The sequence below is a fragment of the Osmia bicornis genome, chromosome 15 (genome assembly GCF_907164935.1).
Source record: "Osmia bicornis bicornis chromosome 15, iOsmBic2.1, whole genome shotgun sequence".
Lineage (NCBI taxonomy): Eukaryota > Metazoa > Arthropoda > Insecta > Hymenoptera > Megachilidae > Osmia > Osmia bicornis.
This window is the reverse complement of record NC_060230.1, coordinates 8,634,337-8,659,130: the sequence shown is the minus strand read 5'-3', so window position 1 is coordinate 8,659,130 and position 24,794 is coordinate 8,634,337. Positions and strand designations below refer to the sequence as shown.

At 32.2% G+C, this 24,794-nt stretch overlaps 6 protein-coding genes and 1 long non-coding RNA gene across 14 annotated transcripts; 2 read left to right on the top strand and 5 right to left on the bottom strand.

The window, feature by feature from the left end:
- Positions 1–1,883: 1,883 nt before the first annotated feature.
- Positions 1,884–2,373, bottom strand: LOC114876483. The gene is made up of 3 exons (XR_003789389.2): positions 2,337–2,373; positions 1,991–2,234; positions 1,884–1,923 (listed from the first exon to the last, which is right to left on the bottom strand). It is a non-coding gene; the product is annotated as an uncharacterized LOC114876483 (long non-coding RNA).
- A 251-nt stretch (positions 2,374–2,624) lies between these two features.
- Positions 2,625–4,576, top strand: LOC114876482 (uncharacterized protein CG4449). Of its 2 annotated transcripts, XM_029187987.2 has the most exons (7): positions 2,625–2,829; positions 2,953–3,091; positions 3,210–3,288; positions 3,409–3,508; positions 3,665–3,871; positions 3,955–4,099; positions 4,169–4,576. In XM_029187987.2, the coding sequence occupies exons 2-7, from the start codon at positions 3,019–3,021 to the stop codon at positions 4,453–4,455; spliced, it is 891 nt and encodes a 296-aa protein (XP_029043820.1). In that variant the 5' UTR covers positions 2,625–2,829; positions 2,953–3,018; the 3' UTR covers positions 4,456–4,576. The 2 variants fall into 2 exon arrangements, with proteins under 2 accessions (XP_029043820.1, XP_046144774.1); XM_046288818.1 differs by having other exon boundaries at positions 2,625–3,091.
- LOC114876479 (histone H4 transcription factor-like) lies at positions 4,577–6,881 on the bottom strand. The gene is made up of 6 exons (XM_029187982.2): positions 6,789–6,881; positions 6,180–6,705; positions 5,683–6,019; positions 5,296–5,611; positions 4,923–5,220; positions 4,577–4,849 (listed from the first exon to the last, which is right to left on the bottom strand). The coding sequence occupies exons 2-6, from the start codon at positions 6,660–6,662 to the stop codon at positions 4,628–4,630; spliced, it is 1,656 nt and encodes a 551-aa protein (XP_029043815.1). The 5' UTR covers positions 6,663–6,705; positions 6,789–6,881; the 3' UTR covers positions 4,577–4,627.
- LOC114876480 (tRNA modification GTPase GTPBP3, mitochondrial) lies at positions 6,385–9,209 on the top strand. 4 transcript variants are annotated; one of them, XM_029187986.2, is made up of 5 exons: positions 6,385–6,457; positions 7,541–7,714; positions 7,794–8,014; positions 8,104–8,816; positions 8,907–9,209. In XM_029187986.2, the coding sequence occupies exons 2-5, from the start codon at positions 7,609–7,611 to the stop codon at positions 9,145–9,147; spliced, it is 1,281 nt and encodes a 426-aa protein (XP_029043819.1). In that variant the 5' UTR covers positions 6,385–6,457; positions 7,541–7,608; the 3' UTR covers positions 9,148–9,209. The 4 variants fall into 4 exon arrangements, with proteins under 4 accessions (XP_029043819.1, XP_029043817.1, XP_029043818.1 ...); XM_029187984.2 differs by having other exon boundaries at positions 6,438–6,516; XM_029187985.2 differs by lacking the exon at positions 6,385–6,457 and adding an exon at positions 6,853–6,927.
- A 65-nt stretch (positions 9,210–9,274) lies between these two features.
- LOC114876486 (TP53-regulated inhibitor of apoptosis 1-like) lies at positions 9,275–10,551 on the bottom strand. Of its 2 annotated transcripts, none has more exons than XM_029187992.2 (2): positions 10,333–10,551; positions 9,275–9,380 (listed from the first exon to the last, which is right to left on the bottom strand). In XM_029187992.2, the coding sequence occupies exons 1-2, from the start codon at positions 10,477–10,479 to the stop codon at positions 9,294–9,296; spliced, it is 234 nt and encodes a 77-aa protein (XP_029043825.1). In that variant the 5' UTR covers positions 10,480–10,551; the 3' UTR covers positions 9,275–9,293. The 2 variants fall into 2 exon arrangements, with proteins under 2 accessions (XP_029043825.1, XP_029043826.1); XM_029187993.2 differs by lacking the exon at positions 10,333–10,551 and adding an exon at positions 9,698–10,315.
- A 930-nt stretch (positions 10,552–11,481) lies between these two features.
- LOC114876485 (7-methylguanosine phosphate-specific 5'-nucleotidase) lies at positions 11,482–14,547 on the bottom strand. Of its 3 annotated transcripts, none has more exons than XM_029187990.2 (6): positions 14,434–14,547; positions 12,924–13,022; positions 12,626–12,695; positions 12,143–12,495; positions 11,788–12,018; positions 11,482–11,633 (listed from the first exon to the last, which is right to left on the bottom strand). In XM_029187990.2, exons 1-6 carry the CDS (start codon positions 14,458–14,460, stop codon positions 11,532–11,534), a joined length of 882 nt encoding a protein of 293 aa, XP_029043823.1. In that variant the 5' UTR covers positions 14,461–14,547; the 3' UTR covers positions 11,482–11,531. The 3 variants fall into 3 exon arrangements, with proteins under 3 accessions (XP_029043823.1, XP_046144773.1, XP_029043824.1); XM_046288817.1 differs by lacking the exon at positions 14,434–14,547 and adding an exon at positions 13,965–14,420; XM_029187991.2 differs by lacking the exon at positions 14,434–14,547 and adding an exon at positions 14,013–14,419.
- A 195-nt stretch (positions 14,548–14,742) lies between these two features.
- Positions 14,743–24,350, bottom strand: LOC114876484 (cholesterol 7-desaturase nvd). The gene is made up of 6 exons (XM_029187989.2): positions 24,075–24,350; positions 23,007–23,191; positions 21,319–21,485; positions 20,731–20,909; positions 19,828–20,211; positions 14,743–15,249 (listed from the first exon to the last, which is right to left on the bottom strand). Exons 1-6 carry the CDS (start codon positions 24,162–24,164, stop codon positions 15,013–15,015), a joined length of 1,242 nt encoding a protein of 413 aa, XP_029043822.1. The 5' UTR covers positions 24,165–24,350; the 3' UTR covers positions 14,743–15,012.
- Between the last annotated feature and the right edge of the window lie 444 nt (positions 24,351–24,794).

The window sequence follows — 24,794 nt, the reverse complement described above, 5'->3', positions numbered from 1 at the left end:
TTAGGCCGCGTTCAGACTATGCAATAAAGTTGTACAACTTTCCGTGCAACTTCGGGTCCGAATTTCTGTGTTTCTGGTCGTGAGTGTTCCAGGTATGCCGTCCAAAAAAGGAAATGATTTTCTTTTGTAGAAATACCAACTTCGCATTTTTTATCAGACTTTTGCGGAAGCGACGTCAATCGACTCCTTATGTTGAAACAGTTTCATTTTATTCGTTTTTTTTCCTTTTTCTCCGAAATCGTTAGAGGTATCAAAAGCCTTTATAAGCAACAGTTATTCGCCTTAAAGTATAGTATCTTTTACACCTCGCCAAAAAGTTGTTTAAATAATTACAGAAAGTTATAAACGTAAAAAGGATTGTTCCCAAAAGCCTCTAATTACCTTGTTTCCCAAATTCTGAGCTATTACGAAATTTGAAATACCAGAAGTATCGCACGTGGCTAAGAAGCATAATCGAGGCATTCGAACATACTACCGACTACCGGCCCATTTTCCTCCTCACACCCACACCCAGACCCTCCAAATTCCCATATTTCGTGCTGTAGCGAAAATTAGTACTTGCGGTGGAAATCCAGGCGGCGTTGATGTTGCTACGAACACATATAAATGATATCGGTGAGATACACACCAGAAGTATGTATGTACCTCCCTATATACGTGTGCATGGTCTTATTCAAAACTTTGAAAAATAAAAATAAAGGAAAGGAAAAGATTACAATATATGTGGAGTAATGAAAATATATTAAACTTTTACTAAAATTTAATAAATGTATATATATATATATCAATAATAATATAAAAAATAGAATCATACAATAAATCACACATTCTGCTCGCAGATTACATTATAATACATTAATTTATATACATACAATACAAAACATACATAAGTACATCTCCGTCTATAAGTATGTGGACACCATCTAAAATAGAATGTTCTTTTTAAAAATGGACCAGATGAGATGTTTTAACCACATGCGGTGGAAAGACGTGCCACGCACGTCAACACGCTTTTATTACCGGAACGCCAGCGACGTGTTACGCACGTCGTTGGGCGATTGCTACAGATTTCCGCTCGACTGTTCTGGCACGCGCAACCGAGAATTTCTTTGCACCGCAAGTGGTTAAAGAGCTGTAAAAAATTAATTTACCTGATGATGTGCCTGGTCGTTTTAAACAATTACAATTTGTTAAAATCGTGACAAAGAAAATAGTGGAGGATAATTTTTCAACTTTTATATATGAGCCTATAATGAAAATTAAAAACATACATTTTGTAGATATAAGTAAGCTATATGCATGCTGAAAATGTCAATGCTTCTAACAGTTATAAGCAATTGAAATCAGTGAAAATTATTCCTGACCAGTCAAGATTTTCACTAATTTCAATTGCTTATAACTTTTAGACGTGTTGACATTTTCAACATACATATAGCTTATTTACATCTACAAAATGTATGTTTTTAATTTTCATTATAGGCCCAAAAGAAACAATTATAAAAAGTGTCTTTCAGTATTTTTATAATATATAAAACAACAAAAGCACATCATCTAATATATTAATTTTTATAGCTCCTCAAAGAATCTTAAGTTATTTGGTCCAATTTTAAAAAGAGCATTCTGTTTTAGAAGGTGTCCGCATACTTACAGGCGGGGTGTGTGTGCATCACACTCATACATCAGAATGTCTCGAAAATCACGTTCTCCACTCCCCTGGTGCAGTCAAGTTTAACTATAAGAACAAAATTATATAACATTATACATACACTTCATGCTAGGAGTATTATTATGTATACTCAGTGTATTAATACTATGATAATGGTTATATATATTATATATGTAAACTGAATACTTACAATATTCTTCTTTTCATTTTCATCCAGGTGTCTTGTTGCTCTATTTTAATAAAGGCAGTCTCTGACACTGTGTAATAAATATTTTCATTAACAATTATTTACATATGCTATAGAAAGTATATAAGAGTTATTACCAAGTAAGTTCAGTGTTGGAACTGCTGATGTTGTTAATCTTTTCCTCATGAAGTATCTTTCTTCAAAGTAGGTGCTACAGATCACCTGGAATTTCAGTTTTCAGGTGGAAGCACTGACTTTGGGTTGTCACATACTTCCACCCACTGCGCCATCCTCTTCTTATCCTTTCTCTCTTAGGGGAAAGAGAACATCCTGCTGTTTTCATTAGTACACCCTCTGATACAGCATAGTTTCTTCCTCTTTCTTTAAAGATACATTTTAATAATTAAAATTAAATATATTACTAAAATAGCATTGTAAACAGTTAATGTTTTCAGTAACAATTTAAAAAAATTCTGTAGTTACTTAATTTCTATCTTCTCCTCCTGTTGCTGCATCTCATCAGCAGAAGTTATTGAAAAACCTAAAAACCTTGAAAAAATTTAAAAAAATATCTTTTTAAATAATAATAATAATAATAATAATAATAATAGTAATAATTATAATAATGGAATTCACGAACCTGGAAATTCTGTCACCCACTGTGCGCCACATTTCTTCAGTCTCTTTAAATTTTGAAACAATTGAAAAACGCGGCGACAAATTTCGCGGGAACATGACGTCACGATATCTTTAGTTGTGTATATTAAAATCAGTGATACAAGGTATGCATGTAGAGAAGCGACATCAGCGCTGCCTGGATTTTCTGCGCCGAGTTAAAATTTGCATCAAGTTCACAAGAGTGGAGCTTGGAGGGCCTGTTAGTCACTGTATGTACATAATACTGATACAATATACAATGTGCAAAATAAATTTGTGATGTTCAAACGAAAGTTTTTATTTAATTATATACTATAATGTATGTCAATGTTATGTACACTTTGTTATGTTTTTAATGTAGTTATATTATCTTTATATGCTACTGTAAACTATGTACTACCGAAAAAAATATTAAATTTAACCTTATTTTATCTTTTTGTAGTAAGTATTTAAAAACACTTCTATTTATTTAATATTGTGAATGTTGTATATCGTTGAATATTAAGTGATGAAAACAGAGCAGTTAGGAAGTTCATCTGAGGATGATGATGTGTATTTGAATGCTGTAGCAGTATTAAAAGGTGTGTATACAAATTGTAATGATTCAAATTCTTTTTGAACATGATTTGAAATTTCTTTCTAAAGTTTAATTTTTAAATGATAAAAGATTTAAAATACTAATTATAAATTTATTTGCAGCTCTGAAGAAGAAGCAAACATTACCACATGGCAGTCAAGAGACTGAGGAAAAAGTAGAAAAGAAACCAGAAGAATTGAAGCAAGTTTTTAAGCTTTTACAATTTGCAATTCAATCTCATTAATATCATTAGATTTATTACAGAAGTAGCACAATATAAATGGTTTTATTATAAGGTTTATATAAGTTATCAATTTGTAGGATTCAAATACCAGAAAAAAATGTAAAAGAACAAAGGCCAAAGAGGAAAACAAGGGGTAGAAGAAAAACTGCTGGTACTAGCTCATCAAGGCAGAAACAAGTAAAATAATTTATAAGTGTGAAACAAAAATAATCATAATTTAGTTTAATTGTGAATTAGATAAAATCAAAATATCCATATGCATGTTTCTGTATAAAAACATTTTCAATTTTTATATTTATTACCAGTTTTTTTTTTATTTTTGTTTTTTTTTAGGGAACTTCAGCAGATCAAGATTCAGATTTGGAAATTGTTTCTGTAGAAGAAACATCAAAACCAACGGCAGCAGCTGATGAAAATGATATATTAATAGTAGAAAATTGTGTAGATGAAACTTCAAATCCTGCTGGGGATGAGAACTATGATCTGTCTGTAAAAATTCTCTGGCGATCAAGAAACGTGCATCGCCTGAACATTCGTAAAGTATGTACATACCCGGGAATATATATATATATGTATATATAAATAATTAAACAAATTACTCAGAGCGATAATTATTGTTTCAGAATGAAAACTTCCATAAAATATTCGAGTATTTTGCTGATTTAGAGAAGGTATCAATAGATGAGATTTTAATAACAAAGAAGGATAAAATTATTAAAAAGAGTGATACTCCGGCTTCTATTAATTTATCTGTGATAGACATACTTGGTACATTAATCATTATTTTAAACAAAAAATATAAATACTTGTTTGTTTCAAATAATAACATCTTTGCAGAAGGAGGTATTGTCAAGAAAGACAGTACTACACCTCAAAATAATGAAGAGAATGATGAAAACACTTGCGTTATAAAAGTACAAACAACAACAAAGAAAACCATAACCGTATCCGTTAAACGAGATGAAAATTTCCAAGTTCTTTCTGTAAAATGTGCTCAAGCTTTAGACGTCGAGGAATCAAAAATTAAATTATATTTTGATGGAGAATTAATTACATTAACAGATACTCCCGATTCACTAGAAATAGAAGATGAAGCATGTTTCGATCTCAAATTAGCTTCGTAGGTAATTAATTTTTCTATATTTATGAAGAAAATAATCTACTTCTACTAAGTCATTATAATTATTTGAGATAACAACTTAAATAATAAAAAATATATTAAAGTAATATATCTGATAAAAAACATTTGGTTTATTTGGAATTTTATTTAAAAATTTGTTCTTAATTGAAATTGTTTTATGTTAAAATCAATGGCGATCCTTCAGAAGATGGTAGTTCCCTAGTTTCCTGTGCTTCTACGATTCTACTTTTAACTATATTGCCTTGTGCATCAGTTTCGTCAATGGATATTAAAATATTCGAAAGCACAGGTAAAGATTTTCTTTCGTCTGATTCCTCCGCTGATTTCTCCGTACTTCCTTTATCTACATTTTCTTCTTCACCCACATCTTCATAAATCTAAAATAGTAAAAATTATATTTCATATTTCCATTAGTTGTAGTTCAAATTTTATCTTAAATAATGATACTACCTCCACTTGTGGTACACTAGCATTCTCATTTAACTTAATTTTAAATTTTTTGTTTTGGTTTTTTAAATTTCCAATTGAAGAATCATTCTCTTCTTCAATAGCTTCATATCTAACTTTCTGCAATCTGTAGCAACCATCTTCTTCATGAGTGTACTGAAATCTTGTATGACCGCTAGGTAATTGTAATCTATGCGCTTCGATTAAATGCCTCGTTAATCTATAGCTTTTTCTGTATTTTATTGGACATTCGTGACAACAGTACCATCGTATTTGCATACCATGAACTCGTTCTATGTGCCTTAAAATATATTTTTCTATAGTAATAACTTATTTTATTGATAAGAACGATAAGAAGAAAATCTGTATCATCTACCTATCAAGAGTATATGCACCCTTGCATTTATACAGACATCCATCAAAATGGCAAGAAAAGTTTGGTCCACTCGTATGAACCGTCATATGAGAATCTAAATCTTGTTGCGATTTGGCAGCATGATTGCAAAGCTGGCATGGAAAGCTCCTTGTAGAAACATGTCGATATCTAACATGTGTGGCCAAACTAGATGGTGACTCACAACTCATATCACAGAGAGTGCATTTATAGTTGAAAACATGCATTCGCATATGATCCCTCAAAATTCCTTCTGTAGGATAAAACTTGTTGCAGTGGGAGCACTGGAATCCCTGAACTAATAAAGATTGACTCGAATTATCTTTTGCATAACTTGATTGTACTTCTTTAAAATGGAATTAATTGTACCATCGATTGGTATTTGTCGTTTGCAATGAATATGGAACTTTGTGTTAGAAGCAAATGTAGTACCACAATCAGGACAAGCAACGATTTTTTCTTTTGTATGTCGTCGTACATGGTCTCTTAGTTTGTATAAATTAGCACAGGTACTGTTACACCCTGTCCATTTACATTCTAAACCTCCTTCAATTTTGTTACCCCTTGGATTTCCTTCAATATGAGCAGCTACATGATATAAATATACTTGATAATTTTTAAAACATTGTAAGCACTCTTCCCAACGACAGAGAAGAGGTATTGGAAGTTCCACTACATTTTTCCATTCCGAATCTCGACGACATTTCTGAAACAAAATATTGAAGTTTAAAGTAAACATAAAATTATTTTACTCTCAGAAATTTTGCGATTCTAGAATTTTCGTAAGTTATATAATTATAATTATTTCAAAATTAAGTCTGTGATTAGGTTTTAAAAATTTATTTTTAAAAAATAATGAATCTTACGGGCAATTTAATTCTAGTGCGAATATTTGATCCAATGCATTTCAGCTTCGTATGGTATGAATGGTAATTCACATGTCGCGTAATTTCATCAGGATCATTGCTTTCATAGAAACAGCCATTCCACTGACACACGTAAACAGTTATACCTTTTTCATTGGTTCGCGTACTTAGATCTGACACGTGCTCAGACACGTGGTCTACGAATCTTTTAACGTGATTGGACTCGTACTCACAACTAATCCATTCGCAAAAAAGATGATAAACTTCACATTTTAGCGGTAAACCAACCCTTCTTCTTTTCGTGCCACATTCTGAGACGGAATCGAATTCTGAATCGGTATTATAAATATCATCGTCATCTGTTAATTTCCTTTTATACTGTGCTTCATCCGTATATTGACAATTTTTCTGTGATTCTACCCAATCGTTACATCGTTGTTGCACCTCTTTGCTAGTTATTAATTTTTTTTCAAACTCTGCCATTTTCCAATTTTACTTTTTTATTCAAGCCACATTTCAATAATTGCTGCAATAAAATCAATTAATATAGAATAAAGATGCACAAAATTAATTAATTTATATGAGATTCTGTTTTAAATTCACAGTTACCAGCCACTTCTTAATTTCCTTCTTGTGTTCTCATCAATACTCATATTGTTACTTATGTTTATACACCTAACCTGAATCCAACCTACTCTGAAGCAAATGCCTAAATAAAGTGTTTTTTTCATCGAAGAAAGTCATCAATGTACAGTATTTAACATTCAAATGTTTCAAAAGTTTATGAACAATAAAATATGGGAATATACTGTGACTTTAGAAAGAACGATATACACTGTCTTTGGTTCATCGATTTCACAGCAAAGATACTTCAGTGAACACAACAGAAATTCCACAATATATGCACTCTCCTCTGGTTATTACATTATTTTCTGTATCTTCTTCATTTATCTGAATCTTCGTAAAATTACATGCAGTATATGATTTTATATATTAAATTACATTATAATGACACGATTTTCGACGAAGAGACTCTTCTTGTATTCCGCCAATTTTAACTACGCATGCGCCTTGGAATATCAATTTTAAAAATATTTCAAGCATTTATTTTTGAATTTATAACAGTATTATTGAAACCAATATTATGCTATGTATAATCGGTTTTCAATATTAAAAAATATTAAAAACTTATTTTGAATTTAAATATCATTATATTCATTCACATGTACAAAAATTTTGAAATTCTTATAATTTCATGATTAGGAATTGTTTTACTTAATTAAAAATATTATCTTGATTAAGTCAACTGTAGCTCAACCATCATTTAATTCAAATAATAATAATAATTTTTTTTGTAACAGGATATGGTAAATGTGGAGTAGCAGTGATTCGAATAACTGGTTCAAAAGCATCATTAGCTTTAAAAGAAATGACCAAAGTATCAACACTAAAACCTAGAATAGCATTGCTAAGAAAAATTCATGATCCAGAGACAAAAGAAGTTCTGGATAAAGGCCTTTGCCTTTGGTTTCCAGGTACTCTCAAAAAGTTTAATTACAAAGATACATGTTTATGAAAAATACCTTTACTTTTAAAATAAATGATGTGTTTTAGGGCCAAAATCATTTACTGGAGAAGATTCTGTAGAATTCCATGTTCATGGAGGTCCTGCAGTAGTGATATCAATTCTTAATGCTCTTTCAAAGTTACATTTTCAATTAGCATCTCCTGGAGAATTTACTAAGAGAGCTTTTTTGAATGGAAAATTAGATTTGACTGAGGCCGAGGGCATAGGTGATTTGATCGAGGCAGAAACTGAAAAACAACGTAAACAGGTACAGCAGGATCTAATTGCAGTTCACTAACATTATTCTTTTTTGAAGAAGGAATATTATATAAATATTTTCTGTTAAATATTAAATAGGCTACTAACCAAGCTGGTGGTTCTCTACGTCGTCTATACGATTCTTGGCGCCTGACTCTATTAAATACTCTTGCAAGTTTAGAAGCTTATGTTGATTTTTCTGAAGAGCATGATTTAGAATCTAATGTCTTGGAAAATACCAAAAGTACAATACAAAAATTATCTCTAGAAATTCAACAGCATCTTTCTGATGGACGAAAAGGAGAAATATTGCGCACAGGCGTGCATGTGGCAATTCTTGGAGAACCTAATGTAGGAAAAAGTAGTCTTTTAAACCTTCTTTCTAAAAAAGATGCAGCTATTGTTTCAGCTTTTCCTGGCACCACAAGAGATGTTATAGAATTAACAGCAAACATATGTGGATACCCAATGATCCTTTCAGACACTGCAGGAATTAGAAATGATCCTGAAAATGAAATAGAAGTGGAAGGCATTAGAAAAGCAAGAGAATGCTCAAAAAGAGCTGATTTTGTCATGTGTGTAATTAGTGCAAACAATGGATTAAAATGTTCTTTTGCAAAGTTTTTAGAGAACTATAAAAACATCATGGGTATAGAAAAAGAAAAGATTCTCATAGTACTAAATAAAGTAGATTTACTTGAAAAAGAAGAAATAGTAAAATGGAAAAGTCAGAATGTTGTTCCTATTTCATGTAAAACACAAGAAGGTTTAAAAGAACTTATAGAAGCATTAGGAAAATGTTTTGAAGAAATGTAAGTATTTTTTTCTTTAAGACTAAAATTATTGCCTTAACTAATTACTTTATTCAAATCAAGCATTTTTATTTAATTAATTAATTTTAGATGTGGTGATCCATCTACAGAAAATCCTGTAATCAGTCATGCAAGATATAGGAATCATTTATCACATGTTATAAAGTACCTTGAAAAGTATTTGAAAAGAACTAAACTTCCAAATTATGATATGGCTATATCTTTACAAGATATCAGAGGAGCAGCAAGAGAACTTGGAAAAATAACTGGTTCCATTAGTAATGAAGAAATTCTAGATGTGATTTTTCAAAATTTTTGTATTGGAAAATAAAAGCTACATATGAATATCACTGTAACATCACTGGAACATAAATACAAAAAAAGAAATTGCAATTATAATAATTTATTTACATGTACATGAAAACACAGTTTGTAACAAAAATTTAAAAACTGAAAATTTTGCTAAAATCATAATTATCAAGTTTCATTTTTTTTCTCTCGTTCTGTTCCTAAATGGGCAATATTTATTTCATCCAGATTTATGTCTTGTTCTTTCATGGCTTGCTGAAAAAAATAAACATAATAAATTTTATATTCCATACTATATAAAAATTAATTAAAAATTGAAATTAAACGTCAGCCTTCTAATTATTGTTAAAAGTTTTGATGGATTTAATATTTGTCATTGTATTTAATACATTTTTGTAGGTTATAAACTAATTAAAAAATTTACAATACAGTTACATACAATTTAATACGAACACATATTAATTCGTTAAGACTAGCTTTAAAGAAAAAACTAGTGCATGAAAATATATATACATATGCAAAATTTATTTCGCAATAAAATTTCAAAATTAAGAATGATCAATTTATCTTACCGCGACACATTCAGTATAAAGTTTAAGTAACGATGCACATTCACTATCGTCATGGACTCCACGCAAAAATTTGTCAGCAAACCAATCATTAAAACACCGATCGTATTTTTCTTTTAATTCTTTACAAGCTTCCATAACTTATTGTTACATTTATTTCTATCAAAAGGTTTTAACCTTATTTTGCTATATCATTCACACGTGTATTCATTAATTTAAAGACTGATTCAGTCAGAATGACTAGTTATTTCTCAAAGTAATTTATTTTTCAATCATTAGATTATGTGAAGAAACAGAATTTAGATAATTTAATTGTTTGGGGTATGTATCACAATTTTTTAGGTTCAATCGTTCGCGTTTGCAGTATGAATCGACTATGTACCTTATATATCAGAATATTTTCATAGCACAATTTGTAATGTTCTATTCAATGTTTGTGTACAATTTAACAAATTTGGAAGTTTAATTAATTTAAATTTTTCTTACAAATTGTTGTATGCTATAAATTTATATTCTTTTTATGGTTCGTGTAATGATTATTACAGAAACAGCAATTTTGTCTATGTAGTATTTTTAATGTTGAATTTTCTTTTAAATAACGTAACTACATAGAATAGAACAGAAATAGAAATGATTACCTGAAGGCATTGGATGTACGATTTAAAATAATTCGAACACATTGATTCATCAAAATCTCCGTTCATAAACTTTTCGGAGAACCAAACTTTAAAACATCCATCATACTCTTTCTTGAGTTGATTACAAGATTCTGCGATACTATTCATTTAATATTAATCTTTATCACCAATTTTTGAAATTTATTTTCACTAATGTCTTCAATTTCGAAAAGAAATTGAAAATGCTATACATTAGACCTATAAAAAGAATTTCATTTTAAATTTATAATTAGTGAACATGATTTGAAGTTAACTAAAATTTGTATTATTTAAATATTCTTAAATCGATTCGTAATTCGTAATGTCATCAATAAACAGATATTTAATATCGATCACAATCGATAATCGAATTGTGTAATGGAGGACTATCAAAAGAAGGTGGAGACATTATTTTACTTTAATGGATATTAATGAAGATATACGTATATTGAGAAACTTGTGTTTCAAGATTAATTATACCATTTAGCAAATTGGAAATAACTTACGATCATAATCTTCTTAAAATTTAAATTATCATACTTTAATAAATAAAAAGCACAAACCACTTTGTGGTTAGTAACGCTGCGTCAGTGACAGATAATGGTTCTCAACTACCCTCCTTTTAAAAAAAGTATAAAGATTGTGGCGCACTTAGAAATTATTATTATTTTTATAATTACTTATAATTGAGCCACCAATTTGCCAAATCGACTTACTCCAAAAAAAAAAACGAAAAATAGAGAAATTGATAATGTATAAAGTTTAAAAAGTGGAGTTAATCACTTTATCTATGAATAACTCAATTAACACATCTCATCTTTTATTTCCATTTATTTTCACAGTTTTTCCAAGATTGTATTAATAATTACAAATTTTAATTACATATAAATATTGATTGAATTTGTAAAATCTTAACAATGTTTACATTATAAAAACTAAATTTTACCTGTATAAATTGAATTGTAACAATAAATATATTTGTTGAATCACTTTAACAACTTTAATTAGGTTTCAGTAACTTCTGTTAAAAAACAGACATAAAATGATGTGTTTTAAATTAGAAAAATTAAATTAAATTAAATTAATTGTAATTACAGTGAGGTTATTTACCAGGAATTGAATTAAAGGATGTTATAAATAAAAATATATATATATAATTAAATTATAATTAGTAATATACATTATAGTAGTGGTTCTAGAATATTAATTGGAATTTGCATTGTTTGATCATCAACCAAAACAATATCAAATTTTTCCATGAATGAGGACAGACTACTTTCAATCTGAAACAATTTTAAGAGTTTCTATTTGATACACTTAATAATATATTAACGCGAAAGGAGGATTTTAAGGAAAACATTTTACATAAAACTTGTGAAATAAGATTAAGGAAATGGTGATAGATAAGAAACATTTAATGTAATACGTAATACTTACATGATCATAAAGAAAACCAACTTTTATCACTGCACCTATATCTCCCATCCCATCCACCATTGATGCATCTCCTGTAGTATCACCCATTAACAAAACGTTTCTTCTTCCTTCAAGAACTTTCAAGTACTCTTGTTCAATTGTATGTTCATTTTTATTAAAAACATGAATTAGTCTTTCATTCTCAAATCCTACTATTTTTCCGTCTTTGTATTTGAGAAAATTGGAGATAACCTTGAGATTAAAATGATGATTATTGTCTGGTTAATTTAAACTTTGATAAATTAATAGTAAAACTGTATTGAGTGAAAAGTTCAAGAAGTTGTTAAAGCTATACTCTGAGTATCAGATGTATTACCTTCACGTTATCAAATAAAACTCCTTGGGTTCTTAAAACAGCTTTAACAACGTCCCCTAAGCCAGCGCTAAAAACGAGTACCGGAATTCCAGCGGAATGCAGTTTTTTAAAAAGTTCTTTAGTACCATCCCTTAAATCTGATCCATAAATTTTGACTACTTTTGATATTTCTTTTGGATCAAACGGTATATCCTTTAATATATTTTCTGCTGCTATCATCCAATTTGTCATTGCTTCTGCTTTTATTTCAACTGGTAATGTGGGATCTATCTCAATTGGTCTATATTTTTTATACAGGCGATTGGATTCTTTTCGGTAAGTTTCAGGAAGCTGCTTGCATTTACTAAATATCCCTGTTTATTTGAAAATTAAAAAATAATTTCTCAAAGATATAAAAAATTATTCGATTCTCTTGGGATTATCATAAATAGTTGTTTCAAAATTTTTCAATTAAATAAAAGATGATATCAATGTATTACATACCAAAACTACTGAGAACTTTTTTTCCATTAACATGTTGTTTTGTTAGTGTCAAGTCAAAATCAGTAACTACCTGAAAATATTTTTAAAACAATTTTCATCTCAAGTTTACAAACATGTCCAAAATAGAATATTATTTTGAGAAATACAGCAGTTAATGGGAACAAATAGAAATAGGGTAATTTTAAATAAAAACAACATTAAAAAAAATATAAATTTATAAAGTAACATATTATTTAACATTTAGTATCTTACTTCAATTCGTGTACTTATTATTTCGATTATTATAATATAATCATACCTGCAAAGCATTATGTCCATCTTTCAGAATTGTATTTATTGTTTTCAACAGACATTTTTTGTCTCTAATATGGACATGTTTTAACTTCAGTGTTGGAAACTGCATCAGAAAAGAAAATTTTAATAAATACAAATAACAATGTCACTTAATATCTATATTACATATGTAGAAAGGGAAAAGAAATAAATTTTTTACATCAATATTTGTTGAATTTATTAGTAAATATAAATCCAAAAAATATTCAAATTTATCATTTATGGTAGAAACAACAATAAAAGATCTTTCACAGATATGAAAAATTATATAAATATTTGATTACTATTATAATTATATTACAATGTTAAACTATAAAAATTGCATTATATAAAATGAAACATATTAGATATACAAGAAATGAGGTCAAAATCATTATGTATCGTTACTATAAAATTAATCCCTAAATGTTGCTTTATAAAAATGAAGTATATAATAAATACATTTAATGTTTAAAAGATTAAATGATCAATACACAACATATCATATGTTTATTTAAGTACTGTTATTTGGTAAATTTATTACTTAAGTGTACGCATTAATTCTTTGTAACCTAAAAAATATATTAATTAAATCTTATTACACAATAGGTTAATTTTGACTGCAATGTCACACACCCATTTCTTTAACCCAATGAGTTATCAATCACAGTGAATAACAGTGATGTTACTTATATAGTAAAGTTTAAAGATCAGTTAAATTGAATGATTATATTCTTGTTTTGTTCGTTCGTTGAAAGTTACATTACTATCAACCAAACAAAGAACTGATAAGAAAAGTGTGAAGTTTTTGAATACTAGTTTCTCTTATCAGTAGATTATAATTGTATTACTTATGTATAATTTTATTCTAATTACTATCTAAATTTACAATTACTCAAAAAAATGAGTAGGATTACTTATTTTTTATTAATCTCTTGATTGAAAAGAAAGACACTTTTCTTTTCATTTAAAATCCTATTCTTATTATATTAAAATTTGTACATGTATGATGATTAAAGTTTTATACTCTGGTTAAATATGATCGCATTTGCTTGATATTATCAATTATTTTTACTTTCAACATTTACTTGTCTTCAAAATTCTGAAGAAAATCATTTTTTGATATGACATTACGATAATATTCTGTACAGAATTAGTTGATTCCTTTTATCACTCCGATAGCACATAATTTTGTATAAACACGTAACATCGTGTAAAATGATTGTTGCAAATGCACAAACTTAATTAATTCCTTTCTTAATTCTGGTATTTTTTCTCTTTTATTTTTTATCACTAAATTAATTATCACTAATGATCTTTTTTTTCATTTTATGAACGATAAATTGTAACTACAAGCGATTAAATAATTAATAATAAAAGAGGTTTGACTCAACGAAGGTTATGTTTCACTAAACTGGCCACCAAAATACCGAATTAGCACAAGGTTAAACGTGATTGGTCAAGAAAGAAAACCGCGAGAAATTTAAATTACTCACATCATCCAGGCCTAATTCGGGAGCCATACTCTTTCCATGCGTGACGAGAACGAAGTCTTCGTATTCCGGAACTTCAACTGTTTTTTAGATGTCGAACAGCCGCCGTTGATCCGATTAACCAATCAGCTACATTTCAGGACACGTGACCTCCGTTTCAATCACGTGATCTTCCTTTCGCTAGGTCTCATGGCTATATGTATAGAGAGGTTCTTCGATTCGTTACGCGAAGAAATTTCAATGAATTCATTAAAAGGTTTTACTAACTCTCATTTTATTTTGATACTATCAGAAAATAAATGACAGAATATAATTAGATATATAAACGTTTAATCTTTTTTAATGATAGAACGTTTAATAATACTTATAAGTAATAACATAATCAATCGGGTAGTATTCAAGTTGTAAATTGTATAGATACATTCTTACGTTATTTCTACAGCTATTATTAAAATTATACAAATGAAATGTGTACTTATATGTGTGTTACATTAAGAACAATGTATTCATTGTAAACTTTAATCCTATTGCTGTTACAATTATTATTAATATCATAAAATCTTATTGAACGTTATTAAATGGCTACCATTGTATAGATTTTATAACCGATTGATAACTGGGGCTATGCTGCGAATAAAACTGGGAATACCACCTGCGGTACGTATGAATACTTTTTTCTTCTTTAACGAGCATCGGCTGTTTCGCAAACTTTTTTCGGTTCCATATAGCCGCATCTCTCTCGAACATCAAACACTCCGCCAAAAATAACATACTGGCGTACGGACTAAGCAGCGGTGGAGAATACAGTAGATGAGTTACCTGGCAACAACAACAACAGTATTAATAATATTTACTTTTTGGTTGAAATTAAAAACGATAAATATTACTAGATAACTTAATTTTTTCATTCCCTAAATATAGTGCCCACGGCCCTTTCCATAAACATAGTAAATACATAATATATATGTATAGAACGAGCATTCATGTTGTATAATCGGTGATGCATACAATGAGTTGTTCTCTCTTTTCAATACCGGAGAAGTGGGGAGCACTTCTCCTCATCTCCTCGCGCCGATTCGTCGTTTCCCCTGTTATACTACAGTACCACAGCCGACTCTATACTCCGTTCAACGAGACGAGTCACCAAGTATAAATACGTGCACGTGAGCAGGGCAGGTCCGACTTACGGGTTCCGGATCCCCAAATCGTATTGTAAGATAAGCCTGACCTTGCATGCAAGAGCCCCCAGGCAAGGGACCACCATAACTTGGCCCTGAATTGTAACACGTGACAGCCAATGACAGCAGTCGCAGAGCCGATCACGTGAAAAGCGAGGGAGTTGTTTGTTTTGCTTGGTGACTCGTCTCGTTGAACGGAGTATAGTACTAGCCATGCTGAACAACGTGGCAACACCGCTCACGTGACAATCGGGAGTCCTATTTTCAAAAACAGAGTCCTGTGCTCGGAATTGTAATTACCGTCTTTTTTAATTAAAAGCTGTAGTAATATACGCTATTTTGTATTAATTATGTATAAACAAGACATAAACGTTGCAACTATGGCAAGTAGAAGTGCTGTGGTAGTATAAAATTGTTATAAATGTGATATAAATTTTGTGTACTCTCGAAGTAGTTTGGTGTTGTGAAGCATGATATTTGAAATATTTACAGTGGTTTCAAGAAAATTTAGATATGAAGCAAAATGAAACCATCTTTGGATCAAATTGAAACATTTAAGAATTGATAAACGTGTATATAAGTGAATAAAAACCTTGAAATAAGCGAAATTATTGGAACGAAACCAAAGAGGTTATGTGAAGTCCAGACAGTAGCCGAAAGTCTGACGACGTTGATTGGCTGGGAGTCTGGGAGTCCGGGGTGCAGATAGAGTAGGGTTAGATGTTGATATATTCAGACCGGACTCCCGCGGTATTGCCATTTTTACTTCAGCACGGCTAGTAAGTACTAGAGTCGACTGTGCTGTGACAGTATGCGTCATAGCGTCCGTTCGTCTAGTGAAAAAGCACTAAAGGGGAAGGTGCCCCTACCACCGGGTCACGTGCGAGGGCGCAGCCATTATGCCTCATTCGCATGAGAAATACTTTTGTATTTCAGGAGAAAATAAATTTTTTAAAATAAATGCTTAATCGGAGAAGTGAGGCGGTTCATTCTTCAACGAGTAAAATATATGTATAACCAGCACCATTAAAAACTTGGCTGTCAAAATAATTAATTGCGTCGAGCCTCGGATGGCGAAAGTGACACCCTCCGCCCTATAAAGCCGGGTATCCACCAGTATCAAACGCCCGTATCGTATCACCGTTCCGACCCCTTTTGAATAGGCAGACGTTGCCTCGTTGCATACCACGGCGTGCTACGGCTCGGACAATAGTTCTTCGTGTCTTGAAATAAACTCCTATAGGCGAGAAGTATCGATTTGCTGCATGCTGTTTCTTTAGTGTAATTATCCAAACCATATCGTGTTTGGTATCATTTTAATCAGAAAAACATCACAAATATCTTGGTAACAGTTTTTTAGGAAAAAAATGAAAAATAACAAAGTTCAGTCGTTGCATTAGTATTATCTCACTGATGTATCCAATTCCAAATCATATTATCTCGTGCCTCAAGTGTCATGTTTCCACTTGACATAGCATTTCGGGCCTTCGCCTGGGTATGTTGTTTTTACGTTTCAAGTGGTTTCCGAACCAATCCTTTGAACGACAAGAAACCGACAATTTTCGGATCGGCCCGTTCCTTCGCCTCCGTATCACAGACCAATAGAACTTTCGATACACGGCAACGGAAAAATCTCTGGAAAATTAACATTGTCCTTTTGCAATAATCACACAGGTGATTATTAACATTGCTGTTTTATGTACAGCGTATCACCGAAGATAATTGATCTGTTTCAATATATTTAGACGATAAAATTTATCTACATTAAATCAGATTAAGTTCATAAATAATTTCATCGATTTTGAAATGAATCCAATAATACTGCAAGATTTCAAATAAATTGAAACCCAAGTGACGGCACGAAACGCTATGTCAAGTGCAAACGCATGAACTTTTCCTTCGATGGAACGGCAAAGAATCGACAAATTTTTCAGATGAGTCCGTTGCCTCCGTTCCTTTGGAACGGCACGCAGCAAAACGAAACTCCTCGCCTGTAGTGGCTCAGTCCTATTGCCTAACCGTTTATATCAAGAAACGAAGAAATGTTGTCCGCGCCGCAGCATGCCGTTGCATGCAACGAGGCAACGTCTGCCTATTCAAAAGGGTTCGGAACGGTGATACGATACGGGCGTTTGATACTGGTGGATACCCGGCTTAAGAGTCTCTCTTTCGCACTGTAACTTCTGTCCTTGTTTAGTCCCATTTCAGTCCGACTCCAGGCTCGTCGAATGCCATCCTTGTCGTTTCGCTTACTTCGAGATAGCGCGAAACCGTCTCTCGTTCGAATGCCTCGATTACTTCTTAGCCATATGCGATACTTCTGGTGTTTCAAATTTCATAAAAGCTCAGAATTTGGGAAACAAGGTAATTAGAGGCTTTCGGGAACGATCCTTTTTACGTTTATAACTTTTTGTAATTGTTTAAACAATTTTTTGTCGAGGCATAAAAGATACTATACCTTAAGGCGAATAACTGTTGCTTATACAGTCTTTTGATACCTCTAACGATTTCGCAGAAAAGGGAAAAAAACGAAAAACGAATAAGATGAAACTGTTTCATGTTATTTGCTGTTATTAATGCTTGCATTTACTCCTGTGTTAAAGAAACTGATATAAGAAAGAAGAAGATCTCCCATTAACTTACTCGTATTTGCATTTTGTAAAGAGGATTGTTCCCAAAAGCCTCTAATTACCTTGTTTCCCAAATTCTGAGCTTTTATGAAATTTGAAACACCAGAAGTATCGCACGTGGCTAAGAAGTAATCGAGGCATTCGAACGAGAGGCAGTTTCGCGCTATCTCGACGCAAACGAAACGACAAGGATGACATTCGACAAACCTGGAGTCGGAGTGAAATGGGGCTAAACAAGGACAGAAGTTACAGTGCGAGAGAGAGGCTCTTATGCAGCTTCCGGTTCGGTATGGAATCACGGTCTGCGTTCGCAGTTTCGTGCACCATCCTATAGGGCGGAGGGAGCCACCTTCACCGTCCAAGGCTCAACGCAATTAATTATTTTGACAACCGACTTTTTAATGGTGCTAGTTATACATTTCACTCGTTGAGGAATGAACCGCCTCACTTCTCCGATTAAGCATTTATTTTAAAAAATTTCTTTTCTCCTGAAATACAAAGGTATTTCTCATGCGAATGTGGCATAATGGCTGCGCGCTCGCGCGTGACCCGGTGGTAGAGGCACTTTCCCCTTTAGTGCTTTCTCTCTAGGTACTTACTATGCCACAGCCGACTCTATACTCCGTTCAACAAGACGAGTCACCAAGTCAAAACAAACAACTCCCTCGCTTTTCACGTGATCGGCTCTGCGACTGCGGTCATTGGCTGTCACATGTTACAACTTAGGGCTAAGTTATGGTGGCCTCTTGCCGAGGGCTCTTGCATGCAAGGTCAGACTTATCTTACGATGCGATGTGGGGATCCGGAACCCGTAAGTCGGCCCTGTCCTGCTCACGTGCACGTGTTTATACTTGGTGACTCGTCTCGTTGAACGAAGTATAGTACTAGCCATGCTGAACAACGTGGCAACACCGCTCACGTGACAATCGGGAGTCCTATTTTCAAAAACAGAGTTCTGTACTCGGAATTGTAATTACCGTCTTTTTTAATTAAAAGCTGTAGTAATATACGCTATTTTGTATTAATTATGTATAAACAAGACATAAACGTTGCAACTATGGCAAGTAGAAGTGATGTGGTAGTATAAAATTGTTATAAATGTGATATAAATTTTGTGTACTCTCGAAGTAGTTTGGTGTTGTGAAGCATGATATTTGAAATATTTACAGTGGTTTCAAGAAAATTGAGATATGAAGCAAAATGAAACCATCTTTGGATCAAATTGAAACATTTAAGAATTGATAAACGTGTATATAAGTGAATAAAAACCTTGAAATAAGCGAAATTATTGGAACGAAACCAAAGAGGTTATGTGAAGTCCAGACAGTAGCCGAAAGTCTGACGACGTTGATTGGCTGGGAGTCTGGGAGTCCGGGGTGCAGATAGAGTAGGGTTAGATGTTGATATATTCAGACCGGACTCCTGCGGTGTTGCCATTTTTACTTCAGCACGGCTAGTACTAAAGTCGGCTGTGACTATGCCTATGGCCCTTTCACTCGCGCGTAAACGTTTGCGCGGGATAATTTGGATTAATTGATCTCACGATTCTATGAAGTAAAGTAAAACAAGTAAATTAATTAAATTAAAACCTTTTGTAGAAGAGGTTCCATCGGCGTGACTGTCTGAAAAATGCACACGGTTCCTAGATAAGATTCCATCATTAATTCTACGTATCCAGGGCCGATTTGTTGAACGCTTACGTCCACTTGCAGACATTCGAATCTCTCGAATAAAACCAAACGATGTCTCAAGGTCATATAAGCCCTATGACTCAAATCTTCGGTACTATTTTCTTTCACTGAATCAGTTGCATCTGACTTTTTTGATTCTGAATAAGAACTGTGGGGTGTCCAATTAATGTTTGACCACGAATGGCGAGCGAATGAAGAAAAAATATGAGCTATCTTGGAAAACACTGATGGACCATGTACAACACTGAGATGTGCCGTATCAGCTCCATTTTCTGCAATTTCCTGGAACAAACATTCTGAATTTCCCTTTTCCTACGTTAAATATTAAATTAATTTATAATTAATTATTATTTATAATTATTTATAATTATCTATAATTAATTTAATATTAAATAAATTTTAGAATATAACTTTACGTTACTTTTAAGTAGTTTTAAATATTTATTTATAATCTCTTCTATATTATTTTATTTCTTTTTATTTTAATAACTTTTACGAATTCTTTACCTGGTCAAATCCAAAAGAATAATCGTTCTTAGGATTCATCATGGAAGTTGCAATCAAGGAGTTCAAATCCATTTCTTATTTTCAACTACCCAACTGCTTTATTTAACACATATCCAAAAAAAAAACGAAAAGGAAGAAGAAGATCGTCGTTGATCTAACTTTTATTTTTTATAGTAAATTACTTTCCTTGATTTTATTTTCCATGATGAATTTAATTAATCATCATCTTTATATAAAATGCTTTTTAGCACAACAGTTTCACTTATCACATGTCGAAGAGGAACGTTTACTGACCTGTATATGGCAGTTGATGAGAAACTCATTTCGACCCTGATAACGCCATGTTCGGTTCAAAACTTGATCGAGAGTTTGCGGTTGCCAGCTGGGTTCCAATCCTTCCGCATGGTACCAAACAAAGATGATCTCATTGGCTTCGCAACTCTTCCAAGTTTTCGTTCTGGCGATGTGCGGTACTAAAATCGAAGAGAGTTGCAATTAAAATTTGTCTTGTGATTTCAGGAGAATACAGGTAAGTCTCGATTAATGCTAGTTCACATAGTGCGATATTCGATTTAGTGCGAATTTTAAAATGATATCAGGTCACATTTAATGGGAACAAAAATTCAGTTAATGTGATGCTTCTTTCGATCCAGACATAGACTGTTAAAATACTTTAAAAAATAATAAACATGTTTATGCTATTATAATTTAATAATATACGTATAAAAGGTATATTTCAAAATTTTGATCGTATATTTTCTTTAACTAAGTAAGAACCAATTCCTATGTTTCAAGTATTCGAATAGTACGAACAATTTCTGGGATTTATTACTCGCACTAATCGAGAGCTACCTGTACTAAACGGATTAATCTAATAATTACTTTTGTCAGTGTATGGAATGTGATCACACTGTCCATCGGATCCACGAAATTGCCAGCCGTGAAATGGACATTCCAAGCAATCGCCCTTCACATGACCACCCTCTGCCATATTTGCACCCAGATGAGGACAGTAAGCGTCTAAAATTCTTACCGTACCTTTATCTGTTCTTTAAATGAATTGATATTGTTATTAGGAGGTAGAAATAGTTTTAGAACGTCGACTGCCACGGTAGAGATAATACTTTTATTATTAACACGAATTGTGAAAATTCTTTTCTTTTTATGTACAGTGGTACCTCGGTATACGACCTTAATCCGTTCCTGATGATTGGACTTATACCGAATAGGACGTGTACCAAACCAACCTTTCCCATAAGAAGTAATGTAAAACTGATTACATAATCCGTTCTCATGTAAAAAAAAAAGCTCCTATTGATATTATACCTACATTAATGGGGTTGCAAGATAAATACTGTGTATGTCATGAACAGCGTTTAAACGATTTCCTGGAAGTTTATAAGGATAAAGTTCCGAAAGCGACAACCCACCGATTTTTCTGAAATTTTTGCTAAAGCTTATCCTTGATTAGAGAAGAAAGTCCCTAAAAGGATTTTTGGCGACAAGGCCTCGTTTGCCCCCCAGCCCCCTTCAAAGTTTTGACAGTTCTTACTAACTATCTCCGAAAATATTAATTTTAGAGAAACAAGTTTCAAACAAAAAATGAAGCGCTTAAAAAGCTCTATAAAAAATATTGGAAGCATTTTTCACATAAACCTATTATTTTGGCTGTTATGTAAACAAATAGTAATTTCTACACTACCGTTGATATCATTTCCTACCTTACCGACACAGCGCGGTATAATTGGCGATCTGTTCCGAACACATAATTCGCAATTTCCGGCAACGCTTTCATGAATTAATTATACAAATATGTGTAAACGAAAGCGTTGCCGGCCGCCTTACGGCGGTCGGATTTAAATGTATAGCCTAGCCTAACTTAAATACATCAATAATAATTATACATATATGTACATCTGAGGAAAAAATACTATTATTGTTCATAACAGCCAAAATTTTACGTAAAAAATGTTTATAACCTTTTTTGTAGAGCTTTTTATAAGCTCCATTTTTTGTTTAAAACTTTTTTCTCTAAAATCAATATTTTCGGAGATATTTAGTAAGAACTGTCAAAACTTTGAAGGGGGCTGGGGGGCAAACGAGGCTTTATCACCAAAAATCCTTTTAGGCACTTTCTTCTCTAATCAAGAATAAGCTTTGGTTAAAATTTCACAGCAATCGGGGGGTTTCGCTTTTCGGAACTCCACCCGTTTATAAAAAGTATTCACTAGTTTATTTAACATACTTAATTTGTAAAATATAAATGTAACCTAATGACAGATACTATGTAAATTAAAAAACCAAATGGGATAAATTTTATTGCCTCCTGTTTTGCGGTTATAATTTGTTATATCATATCCTTACTTGTATGATCAGTCAGTTAATAATACATCAACTCTGAATATAATTGATTGTTAATTTAATTTTTCCTCTGAGATAATTATTTAAAAATGACGTAAAATTTACACCAAAAATTTATGTCGTATACCGAGCAAAATTTGTCACATCCAAACAGGACGTATACCGAGGTACATACTACTGTAATTCAATCAATGTTGTAGATGAAATACCTAAAAACAGCAAAATTTTCTCCTAGAGCTGCCACATGTTTCACTTGACCCTTTCGAAGCTGAGAACTCTCAAAGAGGGCGAACCATCCATTTGGATAAACGGGAGGAAGTTTTCCCAATTTACGTTTTTTGGATTCTAAGTGATTAGCGAGAACCTTTTTCCCGTTACCTTCAATCCTTAAATCCTGAAAGATAAATGAAAATGATAAATCAAAATTCTTTTTGATGAATTCAGTCTCTTTATCGGCTTAACTACGTTATTCTATAAATAATTTTAAGCAAAAAGATTTTAACACGATAACATAATATCAACCCCTTTAGGTATACAAATTTTACAGTTTCAGTGTTAATATATTCTGGAAAATTTATTTTGTCGCTGGCATATAATATTTAATGCCACAATGAAATGTATCAGATTCCTTCAGCTCTGGACGTCAATCATTGCTGACGCGATGAAAAAGGATTTCTCTAGTTTTACGGCGTCATGCGCAGAAAGAAAGCTTCATCATTTGTAAACATGTTATCATGATAGCTTGAACATATTGCTTCCATCAAACTTTATAAAATGACAAAGTTAAAAACTTCGAAGATTGACAGACCGAAGAGGAATTATTCGTCATTTTTGTTAGAAGCAACTCTGTCTAACTTGACCAGTTAATGGAAACAACAATTTTGAAGCAGACTCAGTTCCTTTCCATTTGAAATGAAATACTAATCTTATGGAAATATAACACGATTATTCTGACATGATTTTATATTGAAGCTATTGAAATCATTGGAAAACTTTCAAATTATATATTTAATGGAATATTAAATTTATCGTATAGAGAATGAAGAAGAAAATAAAATGTACAATATATTCAACAGTTTTGATGATGCTAGTCGTATGTAATAGTTAAATAATAAAGAGGAAGAAATCAACATCCAACGAATATTTGAAATATTCAATGAAGTATAGAAACATGTGGGTATTATGAATCACATAATATTGTGATATTATGTTAGCGAACGATGTCTAAATATTTTTGAATGATAGTGTAAGTAGGTAAAGCGGGCAAGAGGACTCACCTTGATCCAGTTGATCTTGTATAAATAGGGAGCAAGGAGTATAGCAAAAAGCAGAAGAAAAACACCACCGAGGTTCCACCATCCGGCCATCGCTGTCTTCTTCACCCTCTGCCCCTGAACGAAGAAAAGCGAGTGCACTCTAAAAACTCGTCTCCCTACGGAGCACCTTCGAAACCACTTCTCTTATTCCTTGCCTCTAACTGTCTCTCTCTTCTTTCCTTATCCTTCCACTCGTATCTCTTTTTCTTCCTTTCCTTCCTTCCTTTCTCCCTTTCTCCCTTTCTCCTTTTGCTCTTGCCTTCCTTCCTTCCTTCCTTTTCCACCGTATCCTCTCCTTCTCCTTGCCTCCCCTCTTTTCTTTTAATATATTTTTCTCTCCACCTGTTGCATGAACTTGTCTCTCAAACTTCTATCCTCGGTTCACGTTCGATAACTTTAGCCTTCATGTATCCAGTTTACCCCTTTCTTCCATTTATCACCTCCTTCAGGTCCCAATCTCCTTTTATTATCTTTAATTCCTAATCATTGTTCTTCTCGCTTGTTCTACGTTTTTGCGGTCGGCCTCGATGATCTCCGGTGATCTTCAAATAGAACACACGACAGAAGCAAAGAAGAAGAGCAGCAGATAGAAGCTCCTTCCAGACTGATTCCGAACTCTCGATCGTTCTTCGAACAACTGAGTCACTTCGTATCTTAGACAGAGCCTTTTATACCCTTCCA

Excerpts from the sequence above, each read along its gene's own strand:
- LOC114876480 (XM_029187983.2), top strand. The coding sequence starts at position 6,948 with ATGTTTCAAAAGTTTATGAACAATAAAATATGGGAATATACTGTGACT. Across the intron at positions 7,096-7,540 it reads AATATATGCACTCTCCTCTG|GATATGGTAAATGTGGAGTA; the intron begins GTTATTACATTA and ends TTTTTGTAACAG. Across the intron at positions 8,015-8,103 it reads CTGAAAAACAACGTAAACAG|GCTACTAACCAAGCTGGTGG; the intron begins GTACAGCAGGAT and ends AATATTAAATAG.
- LOC114876482 (XM_029187987.2), top strand. The coding sequence starts at position 3,019 with ATGAAAACAGAGCAGTTAGGAAGTTCATCTGAGGATGATGATGTGTAT. Across the intron at positions 3,092-3,209 it reads TGCTGTAGCAGTATTAAAAG|CTCTGAAGAAGAAGCAAACA; the intron begins GTGTGTATACAA and ends ATTTATTTGCAG. Across the intron at positions 3,509-3,664 it reads GCTCATCAAGGCAGAAACAA|GGAACTTCAGCAGATCAAGA; the intron begins GTAAAATAATTT and ends GTTTTTTTTTAG.
- LOC114876486 (XM_029187992.2), bottom strand. The coding sequence starts at position 10,479 with ATGAATAGTATCGCAGAATCTTGTAATCAACTCAAGAAAGAGTATGAT. Across the intron at positions 9,381-10,332 it reads CGTACATCCAATGCCTTCAG|CAAGCCATGAAAGAACAAGA; the intron begins GTAATCATTTCT and ends TATTTTTTTCAG.
- LOC114876484 (XM_029187989.2), bottom strand. The coding sequence starts at position 24,164 with ATGGCCGGATGGTGGAACCTCGGTGGTGTTTTTCTTCTGCTTTTTGCT. Across the intron at positions 21,486-23,006 it reads GAAAATTTTGCTGTTTTTAG|AACAGATAAAGGTACGGTAA; the intron begins GTATTTCATCTA and ends ATTCATTTAAAG. Across the intron at positions 15,250-19,827 it reads TGGAACCTCTTCTACAAAAG|GTAACTCATCTACTGTATTC; the intron begins GTTTTAATTTAA and ends TGTTGTTGCCAG.
- LOC114876479 (XM_029187982.2), bottom strand. The coding sequence starts at position 6,662 with ATGGCAGAGTTTGAAAAAAAATTAATAACTAGCAAAGAGGTGCAACAA. Across the intron at positions 6,020-6,179 it reads GCACTAGAATTAAATTGCCC|AAATGTCGTCGAGATTCGGA; the intron begins GTAAGATTCATT and ends ATTTTGTTTCAG. Across the intron at positions 4,850-4,922 it reads CTAGTGTACCACAAGTGGAG|ATTTATGAAGATGTGGGTGA; the intron begins GTAGTATCATTA and ends TTACTATTTTAG.
- LOC114876485 (XM_046288817.1), bottom strand. The coding sequence starts at position 14,021 with ATGTTGAAAGTAAAAATAATTGATAATATCAAGCAAATGCGATCATAT. Across the intron at positions 12,496-12,625 it reads AAAAGTTCTCAGTAGTTTTG|GGATATTTAGTAAATGCAAG; the intron begins GTATGTAATACA and ends TCAAATAAACAG. Across the intron at positions 12,019-12,142 it reads TTTTATTTGATAACGTGAAG|GTTATCTCCAATTTTCTCAA; the intron begins GTAATACATCTG and ends TTTAATCTCAAG.